This window comes from Thalassophryne amazonica, chromosome 7 (genome assembly GCF_902500255.1).
Source record: "Thalassophryne amazonica chromosome 7, fThaAma1.1, whole genome shotgun sequence".
NCBI classification, from domain to species: Eukaryota; Metazoa; Chordata; class Actinopteri; order Batrachoidiformes; family Batrachoididae; genus Thalassophryne; species Thalassophryne amazonica.
The window spans coordinates 115,026,550-115,049,406 of NC_047109.1; the positions used below are offsets into that span (position 1 = coordinate 115,026,550).

General features: G+C 41.4%; 1 protein-coding gene across 7 annotated transcripts in view; it reads left to right on the forward strand.

The window, feature by feature from the left end:
- The window catches only part of LOC117514797 (myelin basic protein-like), a 41,370-nt gene that overhangs the window by 12,327 nt on the left and 6,186 nt on the right, over positions 1 to 22,857 (forward strand). Inside the window, exons 2-6 of one of the 7 annotated variants that reach the window (XM_034175385.1) lie at positions 11,268 to 11,372; positions 11,537 to 11,563; positions 13,031 to 13,060; positions 17,381 to 17,464; positions 17,594 to 17,612. In XM_034175385.1, the coding sequence (XP_034031276.1) occupies positions 11,268 to 11,372; positions 11,537 to 11,563; positions 13,031 to 13,060; positions 17,381 to 17,464; positions 17,594 to 17,596 (249 nt within the window). In that variant the 3' untranslated portion in view covers positions 17,597 to 17,612. The remainder of the gene's footprint in view (positions 1 to 11,267; positions 11,373 to 11,536; positions 11,564 to 13,030; positions 13,061 to 17,380; positions 17,465 to 17,593; positions 17,613 to 22,857) is intronic. The other 6 variants (XM_034175390.1, XM_034175384.1, XM_034175389.1 and 3 more) reach the window with 6 other exon arrangements.

The window sequence follows — 22,857 nt, forward strand, 5'->3', positions numbered from 1 at the left end:
TTGGTTGTTCACAGTCAGCTGTGTCTAAAGTCTGGACCAAATACAAACAACATGGGAAGGTTGTTAAAGGCAAACATACTGGTAGACCAAGGAAGACATCAAAGCGTCAAGACAGAAAACTTAAAGCAATATGTCTCAAAAATCGAAAATGCACAACAAAACAAATGAGGAACGAATGGGAGGAAACTGGAGTCAACGTCTGTGACTGAACTGTAAGAAACCGCCTAAAGGAAATGGGATTTACATACAGAAAAGCTAAATGAAAGCCATCATTAACACCTAAACAGAAAAAAACAAGGTTACAATGGGCTAAAGAAAAGCAATCGTGGACTGTGGATCACTGGATGAAAGTCATATTCAGTGATGAATCTCGAATCTGCATTGGGCAAGGTGATGATGCTGGAACTTTTGTTTGGTGCCGTTCCAATGAGATTTATAAAGATGACTGCCTGAAGAGAACATGTAAATTTCCACAGTCATTGATGATATGGGGCTGCATGTCAGGTAAAGGCACTGGGGAGATGGCTGCCATTACATCATCAATAAATGCACAAGTTTACGTTGATATTTTGGACACTTTTCTTGTCCCATCAATTGAAAGGATGTTTGGGGATGATGAAATCATTTTTCAAGATGATAATGCATCTTGCCATAGAGCAAAAACTGTGAAAACATTCCTTGCAAAAAGACACATAGGGTCAATGTCATGGCCTGCAAATAGTCCAGATCTTAATCCAATTGAAAATCTTTGGTGGAAGTTGAAGAAAATGGTCCATGACAAGGCTCCAACCTGCAAAGCTGATGTGGCAACAGCAATCAGAGAAAGTTGGAGCCAGATTGATGAAGAGTACTGTTTGTCACTCATTAAGTCCATGCCTCAGAGACTGCAAGCTGTTATAAAAGCCAGAGGTGGTGCAACAAAATACTAGTGATGTGTTGGAGCGTTCTTTTGTTTTTCATGATTCCATAATTTTTTCCTCAGAATTGAGTGATTCCATATTTTTTTCCCTCTGCTTGGTCTAAAAAAGTAACCGTTACTGACTGCCATAATTTTTTTTCCTGATTTCTTGTAGTGTTTCTTAAAGCCAGAAAGTTGCCATTTGAAATGACTTTAGTTTTGTGTCATGTCTGTGATCTTCTTTTTTTTCTACAAAATTAAACAACTGAATGAACATCCTCCGAGGCCGGTGATTCCATAATTTTTGCCAGGGGTTGTAAATGCTTTGTGCAATGACTAATGTCAAAAAAAATTAGTTAACTAAGTGAGTTTAATTGACTAAACAAGATTAGGCTGCTTTATGAAACTGGGCCTTGGTCTCTTTGGAGGATCATTGGGTACCAGTTGGAATGAATTTGTGTCAGACAGGCAGATTCAGATTTGGCAAACCACCGACTAGCATTGGTTGGACATGTGGTTTGTTTCTCTGGGTATGATCCAACACGTTGGTACCTTAGTGTTGAGGTCCTCAGGGATTGGAGAAGTTCCACAGGACCGGGGGCAACTTGCTATTTTTCCAGGAAATTATGTCAACATAGTGCATTTAATTTATGGCAAAACTAACCAATGTTAGCATGGCTGTATATGCTAATGCTACTAAGAATTTTCAAATAATGAGGCTTGAACATCACACGGACTTTAAACAAGAACCATCTGTGAATATCTTTTTGTATTCATTTCAACTAATTTCTGAATTAGGTAAATATTTTTTTCCTGACAGATAATGGCTTTATTGAGCACCTCTTTATTTACCATTTCACACAAACCCTGAATGCCCTTCGTTCCGGGAACAGTTGCCATGTATTTGGAGCTCCACTGTCAAAGTGTCAGCCTGATCGATTAGTCCCACTCTCCACCTGTCTGTGAAGACAGATGGGGCTTCTTTTTTTATTTTGACATTCTGGTCAATTTCTTAAATAGATTTCTGTCACTCACCATGAAACCTGGAGGTGATCAGTCTTATCAGAAGAACGAACCCCAGACATCTTGATGTTGATCCTAATCTGTATGTCACTTATAGCACTTTAAAATGTTCAAATCAATCAATCAATCAACTTTTTTCTTGTATAGCGCCAAATCACAACAAACAGTTGCCCCAAGGCGCTCCACATTGCAAGGCAAGGCCATACAATAATTATGAAACACAGTCTACGTCTAAAGCAACATAACCAAGGGATGGTCCAGGGTCACCCGATCCAGCCCTAACTATAAGCCTTAGCGAAAAGGAAAGTTTTAAGCCTAATCTTAAAAGTAGAGAGGGTATCTGTCTCCCTGATCTGAATTGGGAGCTGGTTCCACAGGAGAGGAGCCTGAAAGCTGAAGGCTCTGCCTCCCATTCTACTCTTACAAACCCTAGGAACTACAAGTAAGCCCGCAGTCTGAGAGCGAAGCGCTCTAATGGGGTAATATGGTACTATGAGGTCCCTAAGATAAGATGGGACCTGATTATTCAAAACCTTATAAGTAAGAAGAAGAATTTTAAATTCTATTCTAGCATTAACAGGAAGCCAATGAAGGGAGGCCAACACGGGTGAGATATGCTCTCTCCTGCTAGTCCCCGTCAGTACTCTAGCTGCAGCATTCTGAACCAACTGAAGGCTTTTTAGGGAACTTTTAGGACAACCTGATAATAATGAATTACAATAGTCCAGCCTAGAGGAAACAAATGCATGAATTAGTTTTTCAGCATCACTCTGAGACAAGACCTTTCTGATTTTAGAGATATTGCGTAAATGCAAAAAGGCAGTCCTACATATTTGTTTAATATGCGCTTTGAATGACATATCCTGATCAAAAATAACTCCAAGATTTCTCACAGTATTACCAGAGATCAGGGAAATGCCATCCAGAGTAACGATCTGGTTAGACACCATGCTTCTAAGATTTGTGGGGCCAAGTACAATAACTTCAGTTTTATCTGAGTTTAAAAGCAGGAAATTAGAGGTCATCCATGTCTTTATGTCTGTAAGACAATCCTGCAGTTTAGCTAATTGGTGCGTATCCTCTGGCTTCATGGATAGATAAAGCTGGGTATCATCTGCGTAACAATGAAAATTTAAGCAATACCGTCTAATAATACTGCCCAAGGGAAGCATGTATAAAGTGAATAAAATTGGTCCTAGCACAGAACCTTGTGGAACTCCATAATTAACTTTAGTCTGTGAAGAAGATTCCCCATTTACATGAACAAACTGTAATCTATTAGACAAATATGATTCAAACCACCGCAGCGCAATGCCTTTAATACCTATGACATGCTCTAATCTCTGTAATAAAATTTTATGGTCAACAGTATCAAAAGCAGCACTGAGGTCCAACAGAACAAGCACAGAGATAAGTCCACTGTCCGAAGCCATAAGAAGATCATTTGTAACCTTCACTAATGCTGTTTCTGTACTATGATGAATTCTAAAACCTGACTGAAACTCTTCAAATAGACCATTCCTCTGCAGGTGATCAGTTAGCTGTTTTACAACTACCCTCTCAAGAATCTTTGAGAGAAAAGGAAGGTTGGAGATTGGCCTATAATTAGCTAAGATAGCTGGGTCAAGTGATGGCTTTTTAAGTAATGGTTTAATTACTGCCACCTTAAAGGCCTGTGGTACATAACCAACTAACAAAGATAGATTGATCATATTTAAGATTGAAGCATTAAATAATGGTAGGACTTCCTTGAGCAGCCTGGCAGGAATGGGGTCTAATAAGCATGTTGATGGTTTGGATGAAGTAACTAATGAAAATAACTCAGACAGAACAATCGGAGAGAAAGAGTCTAACCAAATACCGGCATCACTGAAAGCAGCCAAAGATAACGATACATCTTTGGGATGGTTATGAGTAATTTTTTCTCTAATAGTCAAAATTTTGTTAGCAAAGAAAGTCATGAAGTCATTACTAGTTAAAGTTAATGGAATACTCAGCTCAATAGAGCTCTGACTCTTTGTCAGCCTGGCTACAGTGCTGAAAAGAAACCTGGGGTTGTTCTTATTTTCTTCAATTAGTGATGAGTAGAAAGATGTCCTAGCTTCACGAAGGGCTTTCTTATAGAGCAACAAACTCTTTTTTGTTGCTCAAAATATTTCTGATTGATTAATGTAAGTAGTATCATTATTACAACCCCAATTCCAATGAAGTTGGGACATTGTGTAAAATGTAAATAAAAACAGAATACAATGATTTGCAAATCCTCTTCAACCTATATTCAACTGAATACACCACAAAGACAGGATAATTAATGTTCAAACTGATAAACTTTATTGTTTTTGTACAAATATTTGCTCATTTTGAAATGGATGCCTACAACACGTTTCAAAAAAGCTGAGACAGTGGTATGTTTCCCACTGTGTTACATCACCTTTCCTTCTAACAACACTCAATAAGCATTTGGGAACTGAGGACACTAATTGTTGAAGCTTTGTAGGTGGAATTCTTTCTCATTCTTGCTTGATGTACAACTACAGTTGTTCAACAGTTCGGGGTCTCTGTTGTCATATTTTCACTTCATAATGCGCCACACATTTTCAATGGGCAACATGTCTGGACTGCAGGCAGGTCAGTCTAGTACCCACACTCTTTTACTACGAAGCCACACTGTTGGAACACGTGCAGAATGTGTCTTGGCATTGTCTTGCTGAAATAAGCAGGGACGTCCCTGAAAAAGACGTTGCTTGGATGGCAGCATGTGTTGCTCCAAAACCTGGATGTACCTTTCAGCATTGATGGTGCCATCACAGATGTGTAAGTTGCCCATGCCATGGGCACTAACACACCCCCATACCATCACAGATGCTGGCTTTTGAGCTTAGCGCTCGTAACAATCTGGATGGTCTTTTTCCTCTTTTGTCCAGAGGACATGACGTCCATGATTTCCAAAAACAATTTGAAATGTGGACTCATCAGACCCCAGCACACTTTTCCACTTTGCGTCTGTCCATTTCAAATGAGCTCGGGCCCAGAGAAGGCGGTGGCATTTCTGGATGTTGTTTATGTTTGGCTTTCACTTTGCGTGGTAGAGTTTTAACTTGCACTTGTAGATTTAGCGACGAACTGTGTTAACTGACAATGGTTTTCTGAGGTGTTCCTGAGCCCATGCGGTAAGATCCTTTACACAATGATGTCAGTTTTTAATGCAGTGCCGCCTGAGGGATCGAAGGTCACGGGCATTCATTGTTGGTTTTCGGCCTTGCCGCTTACATGCAGAAAGTTCTCCTGATTCTCTGAATCTTCTGATTATATTATGGACTGTAGATGATAGAATCCCTAAATTCCTTGCAATTGAATGTTGAGAAACATTGTTCTTAAACTGTTGGACTATTTTTTCAACTGAGCCTTTTGGGGATGCTCCTTTTATACCCAATCATGACACTCAAAATTAGTGTCCTCAGTTCCCAAACGCTTATCGAGTGTTGTTAAAAGGAAAGGTGATGTAACACAGTGGTAAACATACCACTGTCCCAGCTTTTTTGAAATGTGTTCCAGGCATCCATTTCAAAATGAGCAAATATTTGTACAAAAACAATAAAGTTTATCAGTTTGAACACTAAATGTCTTGTCTTTGTGGTGTATTCAGTTGAATATAGGTTAAAGAGGATTTTCAAATCATTACATTCTGTTTTTATTTACATTTCACACAACGTCCCAACTTCAGTGGAATTGGGGTTGTACATCACAAGGAAGTCATATTTGTTTAAAAAGTATACATCACAGTGTGCAGGGCGCACATCAAAACTCTGATGCCTCTTTACTTTTTCCTTTCTTTTTTTTTACAATCAATCTCAAAAATGAATAACTTGATGTGAACAAAATAACAAATTAAGCAACATAAAATCACCACTATCAACAAAGTTTGGAAAACACATCATCATCCAGAACACCGTGTTTGTTTTGTCCAAATTGTGTTTTGATCAGAAACACTAATGTCGTATTTTCAGACTTCAAACAGCAGCCGTTTATCGTGACCTCGCCTTTTCCAGTCTGACATGCACGGAGTCTGCAAGTACGACTGATGGGAGTAAATCGTCATCCGTATCTGCAGAAATATCAACAGTGTTTTAAAGAGACACGAAAGATTCAAGATGAAAAAGAAAGAAAAGAAAAGGAACGAGTGCCGAACGCGGAGGAGAGTAAAAAAAGGCGTGTTCACGTGAACGCAAGATGTTTTATTTCATCTTCTGCTTCCTCCTCCGTCTTGTCCAAGAACAACAATGTGACCATCAAGGTCACATGTTTTATTCTTTCTACTGTTTAATAGTGGTTAGAGAGACGCCGTGTGCAGACCCTCAGCCACTCTGATCACTTCACGTCTGCCACGAATGAATCCACATGAATCGTTTGTATGCACACGAGGAGTAAAGAACCAAACAAGAAGAAGAAGAAGGGGAGGTTCTTATTTAACGTGGGTAGCCAACAAAAGCACTGAGCTTCTTTCCAGAAGGGCCGCAGCCTGTGACTCTCACTCCTCCCCAGCACATCTGTTCAAAGTGCCAGTTGGGACCTTGGCTGCAATCAGGAACAATTATAGATTAAAGTATTTTTGACTGATTAGTCAAGAAACTGCAAAAATAATTTAATCTATAATCATATTATGCAGATAATAGAACTTTATCTGAATATTATGGGCAGATGATACAATGTAAAATGATTTCATGTTGAACACAGTCAGATATGTTTAGCTTCATTTCAGTGGAAGATAATTATTTTAAAAAATTGTGGCAAACTTAAAAAAATTTATTTTTAAATTTTTCCTTTTTGTTTGTCTACAAGGTCTGTGAGAAAAGTAACGGACCTTATTTTTTTCAAAAACTATATGGATTTGAATCACGTGTGATTACATCAGACATGCTTGAACCCTCGTGGGCATGCAAGAGTTTTTTCACGCCTGTCGGTTACGTCATTCGCCTGTGGGCAGTCTTTGAGTGAGGAGTCGCCCACCCTCTCGTCGATTTTTTCATTGTTTAGGAATGGCTCAGAGACTGCTGCTTTGTTTGATAAAAATTTTTTCAAAACCTGTAAGGCACAACTGAGTGGACACCATTCGATAAATTCAGCTGGTTTTCGGTGAAACTTTTAACGGCTGATGAGAGATTTTGGAGTTTTACTGTCGCCGTAAGGACGGCCCACGGCGCCTGACGGCGATCTGCGCTTCGAGGCGGCGGCGTCTCGCTGTTTCAAGCTGAAAACTTCCTAATTTCAGGCTCTGTGGACCCAAGACGTCATGAGATAACAGAGAACTTTCAGAAGAATTCGGGATCAGGAGTTTATCCACACATTCCACTGTTAAAGGAGATTTTGTAATGAAAGAACGTGCGGGCAGAGTCGCATGTTGGGCCGGACCTGACCGCGGGGGTTCGCCACAGGAAAAACACCTCCATTGGAAACCTTAACGGACAAGTTGGAACATGCCCAGCTGTTAAACAATTTCTCAGATACTCACTTGTTGAAAGCCATCAAAAGCCGCCTGAATTTTACAAATGGTTTTCAACACGGAGGTGTTTTTCATGTCGCGGCGCAGACGGATTTGCCACATCATCACGGATCAGACTCGGCAAATTCGTCCGCATGTTCTTTCATTACAAAATCTCCTTTAACAGTGGAATGTCCGGGTAAACTCCTGATGCGGGTTTCTTCTGAAACTTCTCTGACGACGTCCTGGGTGAACAGAGCTTTAAATTAGGATGTTTTCAGCTCGAAACAGCCAGACGGACACCACCTCCCACCGCACCGCGCCGATCCGCTTTGTGGGCTGTGCTTAAAGCGAAAGAAACTCCACAATTTCTCATCAGCCGTTAAACTTTACACCGAAAACCAGCTGAATTTCTCAAATAGTGTCCACACAGATATCCCTCACCGGTCCTGAAAAAATTTGATAAAGCAACGCGCGCCGTCTCCCTGCAGCGTCTCAGACAAAGAGATTCCGACGGGAGGGGGAGTCCACACCTCATTCAAAGCCTGCCCACAGGTGAATGACGTCACCGACAGGCGTGACAAAACTAACGCATGTGCACGAGGGTTCAAGCTTGTCTGATGTAAAAACATATGAATCAAATCCATTTATTTTTTTGAAAAAAATTAAAAGGACCGCTTTTTTATCACAGACCTCGTATGTGTGTGTATATATATATATATATATATATATATATATATATATATATATATATATATATGGGGGGCTGGTAGGGGGTTATGCATTTCCCCTCAGATCTGTCCCTGTGTCCCATAATGACATAAAAAAAATTGTCTATTGTTGTGAACAGAGATGTGACATCTTACTCAGTGGTTCTGGGTGCAGATAAAAAATGTTTTGGTTTTTTTATAGATTTTTTCTCAGAAAGGACAAATACAAGCAACGTCCTTTTCAGTGAATTTCTTTTCAACAAAAACCTTTTCATACCCCCCTTTCTTTTTTTTCTTTTTTTTTGCATCTCTTGCCAGCACTGATCTTTATGCTCATTGGTCCATTTCAACAAACCTGTTCCAAAGAGGAACAACGCCACATTGTGTAAACACCCTCTCCTCCTTTAATCTTTAACATCTTTATTTTAATAATGGACATGAATCATCCACTGCACACCTTCTCTGTTGTGCCCACATGGTTCACCCCACCAGTACATGAACCAGGACAAAGAAACGTGTGAATTCAGTGATATTAACTGAAAACGCTGGTTGATGGGATGGAGTATTACGACAATTATGCCCAAATTAATTTGTATGTTTTTATTTTAAAAACATCAGAGTTCTCTTTAGACCAAAATATCAGAAAATTGGACATGATCAAGCGTTGTATTTTTGGTAAGTATGTGGTCATTTATGGACATGATACAGATTTGACAATAATTAGTTAAGGGGGTGCACGGACTTCACTCGTGGCAGAATATTACACCTTGATTTAAATGAACATGTTATAATGAAAACGAAAGCACACGGTCTTCTAGAAAATGAATATATTCAAATGTTCCCAGTAGGGAGTAAGGAGGCATCGGTGGGGATCACCAATAAGAAAAACAAAGTGATGAATTTTTTCGTTGTAAAACTGAAAATGTGCATTGTGTGGGACAGACACGTTGTGTAGGATGGTAATACCTGTGGAAAATGGGAAGTCGGTACTTTTCTTGACATTTGTCACTTTTATTTGGAAAAACAGACACTTCATGAAGACAACGGCAAAATTCTGTCTGCCTCATCCATCTCTCAGCTGTTATTACACATGTTGGAGGCTGTCGGACCAAAGACTGCAAAAAAACAAAACAAAAAAAAAAACCCTTTCCAAACCTTAATATTGCATATTCCAATTACATTTTTTCCGCAAACCTGATTGGTTAATCGTGTGAGATTTGAGACTGTATAATATTGGGGTAAAGGTGGCAAAATATTTGACTGTTTCACATGTGGATGTATTACTCGGCGTCCTGACCGGTGTTCTGATGACATGTCATTCCTGTCGACAGACCAGCCTTCCGCACAAATGCACATGCGCACACATGTGCAATATTGTTGGGAAGTAGAACTGTCTTTTTATACAATGAGACACACAATTCAACAGAACACCGGCTGTGCGCGCTGCTACGCAGATGTGATAATGGCGCTGTTAGCTGCAAGTGAGAGAAAGTCGCATACTGACGCTGAAATGGGTGAATTTAAGCTACCATACGAGAGTACTGATGTGGATTCTGACAGAATTACCATTTCACATTTGATGAGTTATTCTGCACCCTGGCTGCTGATGGAAATAACTGTCTTCCTGGTTCCGCTAATGCGTTGCCGGTAAAACTCCTCAATTTGCGACCGTATAACAGCATGAATGTCCACAAATCATCAGACAACAGGGTTATTCCCTAAGTGTCCTTACCACCATATTCCTGCATTTTATGGTGACTTACTACAGATATATCACTCTAAATATTGGGCTTGATACCCACAGTGAATAAACTAACTACAGTTAACTTGTCGGGCTGTTGCAGGGTCTACATCAGCCTTGCCTTCCAGTCCGATGTAGGACTGGAATGTAGGTGTAGCATTATTTCACTGTTGTTCTGACCATATGACGGATCTTTTTAATTGTCCCATTGTCTCAGATTTATTCAAAATGTCCGTTAACAATGGAATGTCCGAATAAACTCCTCATGCCGACTTCTTCTGAAGGTTCTCTGTTCTCTGACGACTTACTGGGTCAACAGAGCCTGAAATGTGGAAGTTTTCAACTTGAAACGGCGAAATTCTGCCGCCTCGAAGCGCAGATCGCCGTCAGGTACCGTGGGCCGTCCTTAAAGCGACACTACCAGACCAAAATCTCTCATTACCCGTTAAAATTTTTACCGAAAACCAGCTGAATTTATCAAATGGTGTCCACTCAGTTGTGCCTTACAGGTTTTGAAAAATTTTTTTATCAAACAAAGCAGCAGTCTCTGAGCCATTCCTAAACAATGAAAAAATCGACGAGAGGGTGGGTGAGTCCTCACTCAAAAGACTGCCCACAGGCGAATGACGTAACCGACAGGCGTGAAAAAACTCTTGCATGCCCACGAGGGTTCAAGCATGTCTGATGTAATCACACGTGATTCAAATCCATATGGTTTTTGAAAAAAATAATAAGGTCGGATACTTTTCTAATAGACCTCGTATATACAACTCCATATTATATGGAGAATTGTGGCAGGCGTTAGGGTTTGAACCAGGAACTATCCACACTGAAACCAAGGGCAATAACCACTTGGCCACCACCCCTGCCCACTTTAGACACTAAACATATTAAAACAATAAAACACATTAAAAGAAAAAAAAAAAAAACAATGTAAAATTTCCCAAGAGAACCCCTCCCCGGACTATCCTCGCCTATGACACTTCCCATCGTCAGCATCAACTGCTTGCACTGTTGTGCTGCCACACTCAGCCCACCCAGATGAAATTTACTCCTGCCGCCTATGCAGTGAAAAACATGGCAAAGAAGAAGCACAAGTTCAACAAAGGGGAAACTTAGATACTCCAAAGAAAATTTTGTTGACCTTATTTTTCCATTTCCACTCATCACATCAGGCTTTTTTTTTTTCTCAGAACATTGCATGTATGGAAGGTACGATGTGTATGTGAGAGTCATACAGTCTCGCTGTACATCCATGTTCTAGAAATGTCACCAATGTGTGGGAAAATGCACGCACATGTTTTCGCAGAGAACAAGACGAGTATCTGCAAAAGTTGTCAGATTTGGAGTAAATCCCCGTGAAGCGGTTTTGAAGGTCAGTGTCTCACGTGGGCCTTGTGTTTGTTTATTCCGCAGGGATCTTTCCGAGGCGCTCTCTCTCAGGCCCCTCAGAAAACATCTGCCGCTTCCCCGCGTAAGCATGGAGGAGAAAACGCCGTGGTCCATTTCTTCCGTACGATTGTGAGTAACGCCGGCGAACCAAAGCTATAAAACAGCAAGATTTTGGAGCGACGTGTTCTTCTGCAGGCTTTCCTCCATGTTTGTCTCTCTAATGTTCTCTTATTGTCTCTCTGCTTCATCCCTTGCTAACTTTATCTTCGGTTTTGTGATTAACTCCTCCCCAGGTGTCCCCTGCCCCTCCCAAATCCAGGGTGAGTCTGCTTTATCTTGTTTCTTTTTGACATGTAAGATGAAGTATTTTGTACCTGCATTTTGGATAAAAGGAGTCCATAAACTGGGTTCTGTACGTTTATTGTCAGCGCAGGATAATAAATGGCTGATATAGACGGGTGATACAGAAACACACTCTTTCACTGCATGCAGGCGTCCATCACATTTCAAGTCAACAACACGGTTAAATTTGGTTCAATCACTGGGAACCTCCAGCACTACAGCACCACCTATGGATCAAGATTGGAAGTGTTTTTGCAAATGCAACTTTTGAAATGTGCTCTTTTTTAAAAAAAAAAAAAAAAATCTGAAACTGTCATAATTCTGATTACACTCCTGCTATCATTAGTCATATAAACATTGCATTGCCTCCCTGGTGGAGGGATGCACTCAAAGGCAGTGTTACTCTCCACCAAATGTGCATGTAGCCTGAAGTATAAATATGCAATTTTTGCAAAAATTAGATTATTTTGCAGAGATTAGATAACTTTGTCAGTGGCGTCCAGTGCATTCTATGAAATCAATTTGTTTTGTACCAGATTGTCTGACATACGGTATTAGAAAATGTTTTATATGACAACTAAATCAGTCCTTTCCTTTGATTAGTTGATTGCATGTATGTTATGTGACATTCTTTATTAGTCCCACTGTTGTATAAATTACCTCATGGGTCATGCATTTTGTCATACGTTTCACTCTGTTGTGCACCTCCATTAGCTTTTTTGTAAAAATGCTTCCGTGATACAAGGAAGCTAAATCCAACAGCTGCAGTTTTTTCTGCAACATCTTTAGCGGCTGTAGAAGTGCTGTCAGATAAAGAACTGGACAAGTTCTAATCATAATTTAGATTTATCACTGGATTGAGGAAACCAGCTGAAGTGAAATGCTGGGTGGACAGACATCCTACTCTGCCCCCTGCTGCTGGCTTCCTGTTCCTACAAGAAACACCTTTCTTCTGTATCTGTATCTGTTTAGGTGTCATATAAAACAAATAATGAATGTCATCCGTGCAATGGTAAGATTATAAATGTTAATTATATATCATTGAACAAAACAAAAATATTTACTTTTTTAATAGTTTTTTTTTAGCCGTGATGTCATAAAATTACAAAAACGATGTACAAACTCAATGGACAATATTTATACATACACTGTTATATGTTTATTTATGCCTTTGCTGTGTTATACTAAATTTTTTGCTCCATCCAACGGGGTAAAGAGACAACTTTACTTAACCAAATATTTTGTCTCCCCCCACCCCCCACCCTTACCCCGTCCCACCTCCACATCCGATCCTGCCCCTTATGACTCCTGCCCCCTGGATGGACCCTCCCACCTGCCTCTTCTCCTTCCTGTCCTGCCTTTACTCTGAGTAAGATATGACTTTCCATTTGTCCTCGCTTCCTTTTTTTACCTCTTGTCCTTGTCTCGTTTCTCTGCACCTCCAGTGGAGAGGAATGGCAGCAAAGATGGGCCTGGTAGGTTGGTCTTAAAAAGTCAAATTTGAGAAAAAAAAAATGCCATGCCCACATGAGCTGAGGAGCCGAGTGAGCGCATCGCTCAGCGTGACTCGCGCGGCTCCATGCGCACATGTTCTTCATGAAGCACTGACACCACAGTGATAACATCCTCGTTTGCCTTCAGATGCTAACACTCGTTGCATTGTTCATGCTAACAGTGTCCTTCATTATCTGCCTTCCATCCTTCACCATCATTATCAGCACTTAGCTTAAGTTCTCTGTGTGTATGTGAAGGTGAAAAAGAATAATAATAAGAAAAAAAAAGTACTTCATGTTGTGAATTAACCTTAAATAGCGGGTAACAGGCTTATCCAATTTATTCTGAAAGAATCTACACAGTGCAAATTACAGTTACACTCGGTGGGTCCTTATCTTGTTAGCGATAATAAATGTCAGCTTTACCTAGCTAAATTCAGCTAGTTAAACTGCAACTTAGCGTGCAAGTTAGCAAACTAGCTAACATTAGCATCTACCCATAGACAGTTAACCTTATAACTGAGACACTCAAAAGGAAAGAAAGTGTATTAAACACGCTAGTTACTTACATGCAGTATCTTTTTGCTAGCGCCACACACTGGACAGACATATGTAAATGAGATATTGCAATGACGGGACAACTGAGACTTTCAGCTAGCGTTAATAAAAGGTACAGTCGACTGTAGGGGTGTCTGAAATTGTATAACAAGAGATAATGTAGATATTAGAACTCTACACGTTTTTTTTTCTTACAGATCTGTGCATTAGCTCTTGAGAAATTCTTGAAAATGTAACATAAAAAAGAAGCCATATTTAGTAATGCTAAATTAAAAAAAACAACAACAAAATTTTAATCCGCCCTCTTTATGGGGTCTGCTCCAAAAATGAATGGTTTCTTATTTGGCCTAAACGCTACCCTTAGTCAGTGAGACAGTAGTCAAATGTGATCCAATCAGTACCGCTTAAAGAGATGCTGACAATCCAGCCTCAGCGCACCAGGACTTACACAAAAATATATGAGAGCCATCCAGGGTGTTAGCTGTAGAATTACACAAGAGTAAAAATCTAAAAATATTCCAGTCATTTTGAGAAGCATACCATATTATTTGTCAGGATAACGATTCCAACGTTTGGACTATCTATGACTGAATGTTCTGGAGTTATGGGGTGAAAACAGCAAAAATGGTGGCAAAGGTCAATTTCAGTTTGTACAGCAAATTATTGGTTGAGCTAATAGGATTAATGAATGGAATAGTTTTGACCGTGTTGAATGTTTGGTCTTCAAAGATTAGATTAGATAGAACTTTATTATTCTGTTGGGAAGACTCCCTCGGGGAAATTGAGCTTCCAGCAGCACTGGACAGTAGCACACAGGGTAAGAAGTACACAGAGTATCAAAAGCAGAAGTAAGAAACAATTTGCAAAAAGTAAATACAAATATAAATACCAGAACTACTGTCTTAAGCCTGGTTCACATGGCAGGATTTTAGAATTATCTGTAGGTTTCCAAAACCTGGGAGACCACACAGGTGGAGATAAAAAAATAATAATAATAATCATAGATCTGACAGGTTTGGTGGTACAGTGTGTGTGTGTGTGTGTGTGTGTGTGTGTTCAGCCACACGGTGAAAACAACATACCACACACGAACAGATTTCACACACGAACGGTCCCAGGTCAGACAGGAAATCTCACAAAATCTCTCGAGATTAAACGTGACTTCAGAGTAAACAAACGTAGATACTTTGTGGATGATTTAAAACGGAAAAAAAAAAACAATACAAAAAGAAAAAGAAAAGACATTCTTTAAAGGAGTGGAGACAACGCGACCACCGGACTTCAGAACAGCTGTTTTGATTTTATTTTCCACTCCGTACGATGTCACCTCGATTTCTGATTGGCTGCACGTCACATTCAGCAGGCTGCGTGTTCGTTTGTGGTCGGAGGACACAACACACGCTACGATATCGGGCCAAGACAATCCAACATGTTGAATATCCCCGATTTGCGATCAGAGTGCCCCTGACGTCCTTCTGAGCAGATCAGAGTGCTCTTAACACACCACACACGTCAGGAATATCTGATAAGATTATCTTTAGCATCATCATGATTGTCGGGGTGTCCTTAAGATTGTCAGAAGAGGAAGATCAGGTCCAATATCGGCCTAATTATCTTGCCGTGTGAACTAGGCATTACTGACTCCTACTGCTCCTCTCATTCCCATCCTCTGTCTTCCTATTCCTCCTCCTCCCCCTGAGTGAGGAGTTGTACAGTCTGACGGTCTGAGGGACAAAGGAGTTTTTCAGTCTGTTGGTCCTGTACTTGGGAAGGAGCAGCCTGTGGCTAAAGAGGCTCCTCTGGTTCCTGATGATGGTTTACAGAGGCTGACTGGCATCATCCATAATGTCCAGGAGTTTGTCCAGTGTTCTCTGCCACCGTCACCAGAGAGTCCATCTTCATGCCAACCACAGAGTCAGCCCGCCCGATCAGTTTGTCCAGCCTGGATGTGTCCTTCTTGGATGTGCTGCCACCACGATGGAAAAGAGGATGCTGGAAGTAAAACTTCAAACAAGTCCACTGGATTCTGTTACCTCATCATGTGATAATTAAGCATGACACATTGTGCAAACTATTCCTTTTAAAAAACCTATTAATTAACCCAACCAATAATTCGCATCACGTTTTACTTAAATTGGAGCAACTTTAATTTACAAACTGAAACTGACCTTTGTTACCATTCTTGCTGTTTTTACCCCATAACTCCAAAACACTGAGTCATAGATAGTCCAAACTATACCTTTTTGGAGTCTTTATGATCAGACAAATAATGTGGTATACTTGTCAAAATGATTGGAGGTTGATTTTTACATTTTCACCCCTACCTAGCTACAGCTACCACCCTGACATGGCTATAATACATTTTTGTGGAGGCCACACTGAGTCCGGATTATAACTGTTGTTTGGTGCAGAAAAAACTGGTTGGCCCCCTGGACTACTTTTCACCAAAGTTCAAGAAAACTGATTCAGTAGTTTTTGTGTAATCCTGTTAACAGCAGACAAACAGCACTGAAAACGTTCACCCCTGGGTGGAGGTAAATATAGGTAAGAAGGATGTTTAAATGTGAAAAAAAAAAAAGAATTATTATTGTTTTAATCTCTTTATAATTTATCCTTTATACATGAAAACAGGCCCCAATAGAAAGTTATTCTCCAAACTTTTGAAACATGTGCTCCATTTTCCAAAAAAAAAAAAAAAAAATCTGAAACTGTCACTCCTGCTTTCATTAGTCATATAAACACTGCATTGCCTCCCTGGTGGAGGGATGCACTCTAAGGCAGTGTTACTTTCCACCAAATGTGCACGTAGCCTGAAGTATAAATATGCAATTTTTGCAAAATTAGATCATTTTACAAAGAAGATTAGATAACTTTGTAAGTGGCGTCCAATGCATCCTATGAAATCAGTTTGTTTTGTACCAGATTGTCTGACATACTGTATTAGGTGCCATAGAAAATGTTTTATATGACAACTAAATCAATCCTTTTATTTGATTAGTTGATTGTATGTTATGTGACATTCATTATTAGTCCCACTGTTGTATAAATGACCTCATCATGGGCCATGCATTTTTGTCATACTTTTCACTCTGTTGTGCACATCCATTAGTTTTTTTTTGTAAAAATGCTTCCGTGGTACAAGGAAGCTAAATCCAACAACTGCAGTTTTAGCAGCATCATCTTTAGTGAATTGGGAGGTTTGGGCGGCTTTGCTTGAGCTGCTGCCCCCGCGACCCGACCTTGGATGAAGCGGAAGAAAATGGATCTTTAGTGGCTGTAGAAGCGCTGTCAGATAAAGAACTGGACAAGTTCTAATCATAAGGAAACCAGCTGAAGTGAAATGCTGGGTGGACAAACATCGTACTCTGCCCCCTGCTGTTGGCTTCCTGTTCCTACAAAAACACCTTTCTTCTGTATCTGTATCTATTTAGGTGTCATATAAAACAAATAATGAATGTCATTCGTGCAATGGTAAGATGATAAATATTAATTATATATCATTGAACAAAACAAAAATATTTAGACTTAGAAAGTTATTCTCCAAAAAGGAAATGTACAGTAGTTGCACCGTTAATCGATGCCTGTGTGTGTGCAGTGCACGCCCATCCATCACTCCCAAACTCTCCTGAATATTTCATCCTGCTCATGAATTGCAAACAAATCCAGGTCACTTTCTGGAGCGGTGAACCCTCTACCAAAAGACGTGGACTTTTTTTGAACTGAACCTTTTTCTCCTTTTTCCAGGGTGACCAGAAGTCACAGTCCGCCAAAGCTAAGAAGGCTGGCGCGGGGGATGGCAAAGGCTCCCTGACTAGGATGTTCAAAATGGTAAATAACTCTTGTTAAACACTTTCCGGGAGATTCCACAGCTACGTCTCACCTCATTCTTGGACTGTTATTCATACAGAAAATTAAATTGTGTTTGTAATCACTTTCTTGCATTTTATTCCACTTCAGTGATGATAACCTCAGCAGAGTGAGTAACCGATACACGATGGATGGACCCTCGTTTAACTCTCTCCACACTGATTCAATGTTTCATGTGCTTAGAAGACATCCTAATCCCATTACCAGTCACCATCAGCCGAATAATAAGAGGCTTTTAGAGACAACTGATCGCCACATGTGCTTCGTGCTTTGCACCAGCGCTGATATAACCATGATGAAGACAGTAGATTTATTTTTAAATATGCATCTGTTTAACACTGTAACTGCTTTGAGGGGCTACAGAGAGGTCGCTCACGCAGAACGTGGGTATAATCTCATCACAATACCTAAATCAGCGCTCGTGCACCACTCACTCCTTCAAAGTGCATCAGAAAGAGCTAATGCCGTTGGAAGTTTTTCTAAGATTAAATTACAGTGGGTTTATTTGTTTTATTTTATATTTGGCACTGATCAGCCCAATGATCAGTGGAGTGTGGTCTCTGGGGTAGTCATTCATTACGGGTGAAGCTGCAAATAAAACGTCTCCCTCACCGAGGTCAGAGCGTAGATTAAACAACAGACAAGACGCCCACATAATGCTAAAGTCAGAGCCTCATAATACACTCATCGACATGGGTGACTTCAGACAACATCGGTAGGAGCTGGTTCCCCACAGGAACTGCCACTCCCTCAGTATGTGACCGTTTGGGCAACAAGGCCAAAAGTAGGTGCATCCACTCACTGAGATCCACCCACTTCCATGTCTCTTATCCTCAGAGAGTGGAGCCACTGCAATGTCCAGTTTCCGAACCGGCTCCAGTTCTCAGCCGTGTGAGCTTCTGCAGGTTTGAACCTGGACATCACCTTGCAGTGGACAATCCCTCCGCACATCAGTCACCACCCTCCAAAGGCAAGACCCTTGCTGCTCTGTTGTGGTTTTTCCTCCTCAAGAGATGAGGCAAATGACTTTAACCCTCATCACCTTCATAGTGCCACCATCCCATGGAACCCAGCTATAGGGCTACTCCCACGGAGTGTGGAAACGAGTACTTTTCCGCTGCCAAGCTTTATGAAGTGACTAGCAGGGTACCCAGGTGATGCCCTCCGTAGACATTTGTGATTGCTTCACCTTTGATAGTATAGCTGTTAGGCAGTGCCCTAATCCCACCATCCAACAAACTGCTGTTTGTGCTGGGAAAGATTCCCCCAAGGATTATTCTTAACTGGATTTAATCCCAGTTACAGTACTTGCCAGTCAGTGACTAGACCAGTTTGGATTTACACCAAAGAGGTCAACCCTCATCCGCATTCTGATTCTGCGAGTATTCACTAAATGCAAGCGTGAATATCAGCAGTGCTTCCTTGCAGACTATGTTGATTATCACAAAGTATCTGATTCAGTTGCCCGGGCCGCTATCTGGGACATCCTGAACATTCGGCGGATCCCCAGCAAGGTGCTGGACACAACAGTCAGTTTACACAAAGGTGGTGTGAGTGCTGTGTGGGTTGGGGGCATTATCTTTGTCTTCTTCTCAGTGAATACTAGCCCTCATCATGGATTGGTTCAGTCCTGCAGTAAATCACTCACTCATCACTCATCTTCAACCGCTTTTCTGGGTTCGTGTCGCGGGGGCAGCAGCTCCAGCAGAAGACCCCAGACTTCCCTTTCCTGGGCCACATTGACCACCTCTGACTGGGTGATCCCGAGGCGTTCCCAGGCCAGTGTGGAGATATACTCTCTCCACCTAGTCCTAGGTCTTCCCCGCGGTCTCCTCCCAGATGGACGTGCCTAGAACACCTCCCTAGGGAGGCACCTAAGAGGCATCCTTACCAGATGCCCGAACCACCTCAGCTGGCTCCTTTCAACGTGAATGAGCAGTGATTCTACTCTGAGCTCCCCACGGATGACCGAACTTCTCACCCTATCTCTAAGGGAGACACCAGCCACCCTCCTGAAGAAGCCCATTTCATCTACTAGTACCCACAATCTAGTTTTTTTGGTCATGACCCAACCCTCATGACCATAGGTGACAGTAGGAAGGAAGACTGACCAGTAGATCGAGAGCTTCGCCTTTTGGGTCAGCTCCCTTTTTGTCACAACAGTACAGTAGAGCGAATGCAATGCCACCCCATTGCACCAATTCTCCAGCCAACCTCACGCTCCATTGTCCCCTCACTCGTGAACAACACACCGAGGTACTTGAACTCCTTCACTTGGGACAGGGCCATATTCTCTACCCAGAGTAGGCAATCCATCGATTTCCTGCTGAGAACCATGGCCTCAGATTTAGAGGTGCTGATCCTCATCCCAGCCGCTTCACACTCAGCTGCGAACTGATCCAGTGAGTCATGATATGGATTTGTTTTTTCCAGAATAGTTGTTGGGTAGGGTTAGGGAAACCATCAGCGTATGAGCCTTTGTCGTCAAGGAAGGGTTTGCTGACCTCCACTTTATGGAGGATACTGTGACTGTGCATACTGTGGATACTGTGCAGAATCAGTGGACACCCTGATGACAGCACTTGAGACGCTGAGTGAGGAATTTGAGTTTCTGGGTTTTCAACTGTCCTGGATCAAGACTAAGATCCAGGCTTTCAATCACTTCCTGGACTCATCAGAAGTTTATCTGTTGAGGAGAAAGTGTTGAACTTTTAGAGACATCCATTTATGACATTCGTGTCACTGGGTCCTCGGCCTGGGAAGAGCTTATGGAGTCACGATGTTGCTCAACAGAGGTGCTTGGTGATGTCCATACTTTTGCAGAAGAACCAACTTTCAAGTCTTTCAGAACCTGGCACGTGTTGTGTTACTGTGGTTGTGAGACTTGGACAGTAACCAGTTACCTATGATGACAGCTAGCTATCACTGGTACCAGGTGTTTTACAAGATCTTTGGGCTAGAGTGACTTTATGTCAGACAAACAGTTATTTCAGAGAACTAAGATGAGATGTGAGGAGTAATATGATGAGGAATAATATTTTAGCAATGTGGTGGGTTTCTCTGGGCACGATCCAGCACGCTGGTGCCTCAGTGTTGAGTTGTTGGTTACTTTCTAGAGGTGGGGATGGACCAGTTGATGGCTGATTGGCAAACATCCAGGACCCAAGCAGTTTTGTAGCATGTTGGATGTGGCGACCCAAGGCACCAACACATGCAGTCAGACCTGAGTTTGGCCAACCATCCAACAGGAAGCCCTCCACAGCACAAACACCACAACGCCATAAAGAGTCCAGGTTACAGTTGCATGGAAAAAAAAGGATTTCCTGCAAATAAAGGAAATGCCAAATATAAGTAGAGAGATTTGATCTGTGTTTAAAACGTGATTATGGTTGTAAAACAGCAAACTTATTTTAAGAGGCTCTTCCAGTTATTACGTCTCTGAAGTCGGCAATAAATCCTCTATGACTCTGGGCTGTAAATGACATCAAGATGAACTTGGAGAGGGCAGATTGTTTTTTTTAATAGTCTTTATGTTGGAGGACTCGCTGATGCTGGTGATTAAAAGACAAGTGCTGCGGTTTCAGCACTCAAAGACTCTTCACAACACAACTCCAAAGTTGAAAGCGTCGTTTTGCACATAGTCATGACAAGTTCGAACCCTTCATATGGAACACACTCTTCACCTTCAACGGACTCACAAGCACATTTCAGGCCGACATACAAGGGCTTTATTTTCCAGTTTCTGGAGAAGCTCATTAGTTGGGTCATGCTTATATCACACATAAAGTCAGAACAGTTCTTTGACTCCGTCAGTTTTTTCCTCATCTAACTTTAATTAGCCGGCCTCCTCGACACTGGTTTATATTAGTTAACATGGAAGTGGTGAGAAATCCATATTTCCCCGGAGCCGTGTCCTTAACTCTAGTGACTAAATTATTGTTATTAAGCTCCAGGACAGTAAACAGATCTTGAGAGTACGAGCGTCGAGGGCTCGTGTTCCAAATCTTCGTGACGGGGCTAATTAGCCCCCGAGCCGCCGCACTCGAATCCGATTCTATCCCGACAACGTGTGTGTCACACTTCAAATGGAAATCAGCCACAAAGTCCAAATAATTTCTCATTAAGATTTCGCGCTTTGTTTCCATCTCTTTTTACATCTCCAAAGCCAGATTTCAGACTCACCGCTAACGCGGGCTTGTTTGTTTTCCTCCGTAGGACAGATAATTAATTTAAAGCTCAAATTTCTGTAAGATTACCATCGAACAAAAGTGGGCTCCCCACAGCCACATTCTAAAGCTTTTGACAATATGGAAGATCTTGTTCAGAAATCCATGAAGATTTCCCACATTTTTGTGCCTTTTTCAACATCTACTTTTCTGTACGGCTTTGTGATAAACACAACGTTTGACAGATTGGAACAGATGGGAAAGCAACCATTAACAACTTTTAATGTGCAAAAGTGTATTAAAAACATCTGCTCATAGCTGAACGTACACGCTGTCAATTACAACATGTTGACTTTACTGGGAAAGTACTGGAAAACTGCTTCTTTCACTTTTCGGAAGTCAGTATGAGAATTGTTTATCCAGCGTTTTTCAAGTAACCCTAAAGAAAGCAGGTAGCTCTGTGGGTTTGGAGTTGGATGACCAATAAATAGCCTGGGGTTTAAATCAAAATCAAATCAATTTTATTTATATAGCGCCAAATCACAACAAACAGTCTCCCCAAGGCGCTTTATATTGTAAGGCAAAAGCTATACAATAATTACAGAAAAACCCCAACGGTCAAAACGACCCCCTATGAACAAGCACTTGGCGACAGTGGGAAGGAAAAACTCCCTATTAACAGGAAGAAACCTCCAGCAGAACCAGGCTCAGGGAGGGCAGTCTTCTGCTGGGACTGGTTGGGGCTGAGGGAGAGAACCAGGAAAAAGACATGCTGTGGAGGGGAGCAGAGATCGATCACTAATGATTAAATGCAGAGTGGTGCATACAGAGCAAAAAGAGAAAGAAACACTCAGTGCATCATGGGAACCCCCCAGCAGTCTAAGTCTATAGCAGCATAACTAAGGGATGGTTCAGGGTCACCTGATCCAGCCCTAACTATAAGCTTTAGCAAAAAGGAAAGTTTTAAGCCTAATCTTAAAAGTAGAGAGGGTGTCTGTCTCCCTGATCCAAATTGGGAGCTGGTTCCACAGGAGAGGAGCCTGAAAGCTGAAGGCTCTGCCTCCCATTCTACTCTTAGAAACCCTAGGAACTACAAGTAAGCCTGCAGCCTGAGAACGAAGCGCTCTATTGGGGTGATATGGTACTATGAGGTCCCTAAGATAAGATGGGACCTGATTATTCAAAACC